We start from the raw sequence: 3014 nt of genomic DNA, 5'->3' as shown, positions 1-3014 counted from the left end.
AAAAAAGCCCATCCTTTCTTCCCCCCCCATTTTTGCGGGAAAATAGAAAACCCCGGCGCTCTAAGCAGGCACAGTCTTCGTTTCAAGATGCAAGGAGAAAAAGCCTTGCGATGGCCTTTCTAGGGGGGGAAACGGAACCAAAAAAAAGGGAAAAAAAGGAAAAAAAAAAAAAAAAAAAAGGGGGGGGGGGGGGGGGGGGGAGCTCCTTACATGTAGCTTTTCAGCAAACGCCTATCCATGGATTTTTGATATTCCCAGCTGCCACACGCCGCGTAAAAATCCCACCTAAACATAAACAACATTGCCCTTAAACGACCTATCAACCATTCGAGGTGTGACATGATAAAAAAAAAAAAAAAAAAAAACCGTCTGAAAACAAACAAAGAAAAGAAAGAAACAAGGAAGCAAGCTCATCTTATTCCAGACAGATAATCAAAGATGAGAAGACCGTCGAAGTACAAGAACTAAAAAGAGAAGACATTTGTCTTTTATTCTTCCTTAGCCTTTAACCATCGACGGCAGCTGGCGGCTGAAAAACGCCACGAAGCGCGCGTATATATTCTTCTTAGCCTCCCGCTCCCGGATCGAAGCTTGATAGTCGACATATTTGGGCCAGGTGTTGCGGAGGATCAGCACCTTGACGGACGCCGCAGCTTCGTCGTACACAGTCTCATTGAATGTGTCGGGGATGACCGCGTCAGGGGGGAGGCGGGGTACCATGTTGACAATGTTCTGGTAACGGCGATACAGGATGTCTTCGTATTCCTGGGCGGGAGTTCGTTTTCGCAAGCTTACATCAGAGTCCGCGGCCGGTTGGATGGGAAAGACGGCTACGGTTGATTCGATGTCTATTGGGGTAGCGGGAACGCCGAATTGGGCGGATTTGCGTTTGGGAAGTCTCATGAGTGACATCGCTGCGGGCATGAAGACTGTTTTCAGGTCATGGTAGATTTCCGACTCGATGTTGACGGGGAACTCGGCACCGAAAAGATGGACGTACGTGACGTATATTTCGAGGGCGATGTTATACAGGTGACGACGGTAGTTTTCTACCTCCTCTGCGTTTGGCTTTTGAAACTTTAGATTGGCGGGAGATTGGGCCCAGGCTGCTTTCCAGTCTCGAACGTGGTTCAGGAACATGATGTTTTCACCAGAGAAGTCGTGCGTAGCGGCGAAGTGAAGAAAAAGCGCCGAATCGCCTTTTAGAACTCGCTCAAGGGCTGCGATGCTATAATCGCGACCATTGTTCTTAGAAGGGAAGCTGGATCTTCGAAACTCGTCGATGTTGCCCATAGCATGGAAGGCACGAGCTCGTGATTTCTGTGCGAACGTGACCTCATAGAATGGAAAGAAAAGGGTCGCAATCTCCATCATTGTGATGCCAGGGAGGAACCCATCAACATGTTTGAAGGAATGTGTTAAGGAGTGAATTCGAGAGTCCAGTTGAGAATTGGAAAAAGGGGGGAGAGTCAGGGGCAAGAATGGAAGTTGCCAAAACACACCACAACGGGGGAGCCCAGTAGAAGTTCATTTGGCGGTATTCGAGGTTTGGTGAATAAAGGGATCCAAGCCACATTGGGAGAGCAATTAATCTAGGAGCCAAGAGTGATCAATATTGTTTATCAGTATGGAAGGCAAGAAAATACTTACCCAGAAACGATACAAAGGGTCGTTTGCAAACGCCAGCAGTGGACATCCCTAATATCCCGGATCCTGTAAAGGACGTAAGGCGCAAATATCCATGACCAAAAGAACTGCCAGATAATGGTTGGAAGCCTGATTCGACAAATAAGTCAGGTGTATCTATTCAAGGAACACGGTGAAAGGCGGGTAAAGAATTATTCAGAGATGCAGTACTTACCACTCGACGCCTTGCCTGCACTGCAGAGGGTTTTCAAATTCTGACCACAACCCATATGAATGGAACTTTCTGGACCCGAAGAATGCAAGTAGAGAGAAACATATCTGTGGAGAGTTAGTACTAAACCACCCACTCTCCCTTGTTCCACAACTAGCTCTTAAGGATATGTATAGATGAATACCTCGATAAACATCCCAACCGCAATAGCAAACATAGTCTGCCTAGCCCACGAGAGGTGCGTCCACCAGCACTTGAGCTTGTTGAACGGACAGCGAATTTCTTGCGGAGTCGGCTCGTCAAAGGTGCCATCATCCCTGATGAAACGCTGCTGGAGAGTAGCCACGCTGAGCAGCTGGACGTTGGTAGCCTGAAACAACGCAATCCCCACTGGAAGTACGCCACACATGAGCCAGAACTCGAGGCGGCAGCTAGTAATCCCCTTGAGTGGATAAACAAGAATGTAGAACCCCCCATAGCCATGCAGAAAGAGCACTGAACAGATTGCCAGAGGTACATTGCGCATGCGGACAGAGGGAATGGCCCTGTTGCCCCACAGCCAGATGAGCCCTGTCATTACAAGGAGAGTCCAGACGACGTCAAAGATCACGTAGAAGATGCCCAGTGCATCAAGGGGCTTGAGGCCATCATCCCAGCCTGGTAGGGAGTTATCCCTCATATTGTTGAATTGGCAGAACGAAGTTGATGTGACAAAAGCAAGCCCAAGTAGAGATGAAAGTTGAGAGCCGGAAGAAAGGAGAGGAAAACAAGGAGAGACACTGAAGGAAGAGGGATAAGGAAGAAACACACAAAGGTGGATAAGGTGCAGAAATGAACGTTTGCGTTAATGATTATTCTTGTTGACAACTCTCACCAATGTGTTATTGTGTGTATACGAGAAAGGGGTGCAGAGAGCAAAAGAGGAGGGATGAATATGAACTTGTACATTTGTAAACATGGAAATTAACATCCATGGCACAGCGGGTGTTTCCCTCCAAGGGCCCAGGCGTATTGCATCACATATAAAAGCTGTCCTGGAAACCAGCCTGAGGAAGAGTTATAGATTATCTTATACTTCAACTCCTTTCATCCAGCCTTGAAAGCAAACAAAAATGGATATATTTCATTCCAGTCTTCTTTTCCCAATTCTTTTGTT

At 47.3% G+C, this 3014-nt stretch overlaps 1 protein-coding gene across 1 annotated transcript; it reads right to left on the bottom strand.

The window, feature by feature from the left end:
• Positions 1-498: 498 nt before the first annotated feature.
• On the bottom strand, positions 499-2537 carry HCAG_05101 (predicted protein; the record flags this gene model as incomplete). The annotated part of the gene is made up of 5 exons (XM_001539584.1): positions 499-1228; positions 1503-1592; positions 1651-1713; positions 1862-1965; positions 2043-2537. 5 exons carry the CDS (start codon positions 2535-2537, stop codon positions 499-501), a joined length of 1482 nt encoding a protein of 493 aa, XP_001539634.1.
• Positions 2538-3014: the final 477 nt, after the last annotated feature.

Source organism: Histoplasma capsulatum, genomic scaffold (assembly GCF_000149585.1).
Source record: "Histoplasma capsulatum NAm1 scaffold_5 genomic scaffold, whole genome shotgun sequence".
In the NCBI taxonomy this organism is placed as follows: domain Eukaryota; kingdom Fungi; phylum Ascomycota; class Eurotiomycetes; order Onygenales; family Ajellomycetaceae; genus Histoplasma; species Histoplasma mississippiense.
The sequence above is the reverse complement of the archived record's forward strand: the minus strand, read 5'-3'. Positions and strand labels throughout refer to the sequence as shown.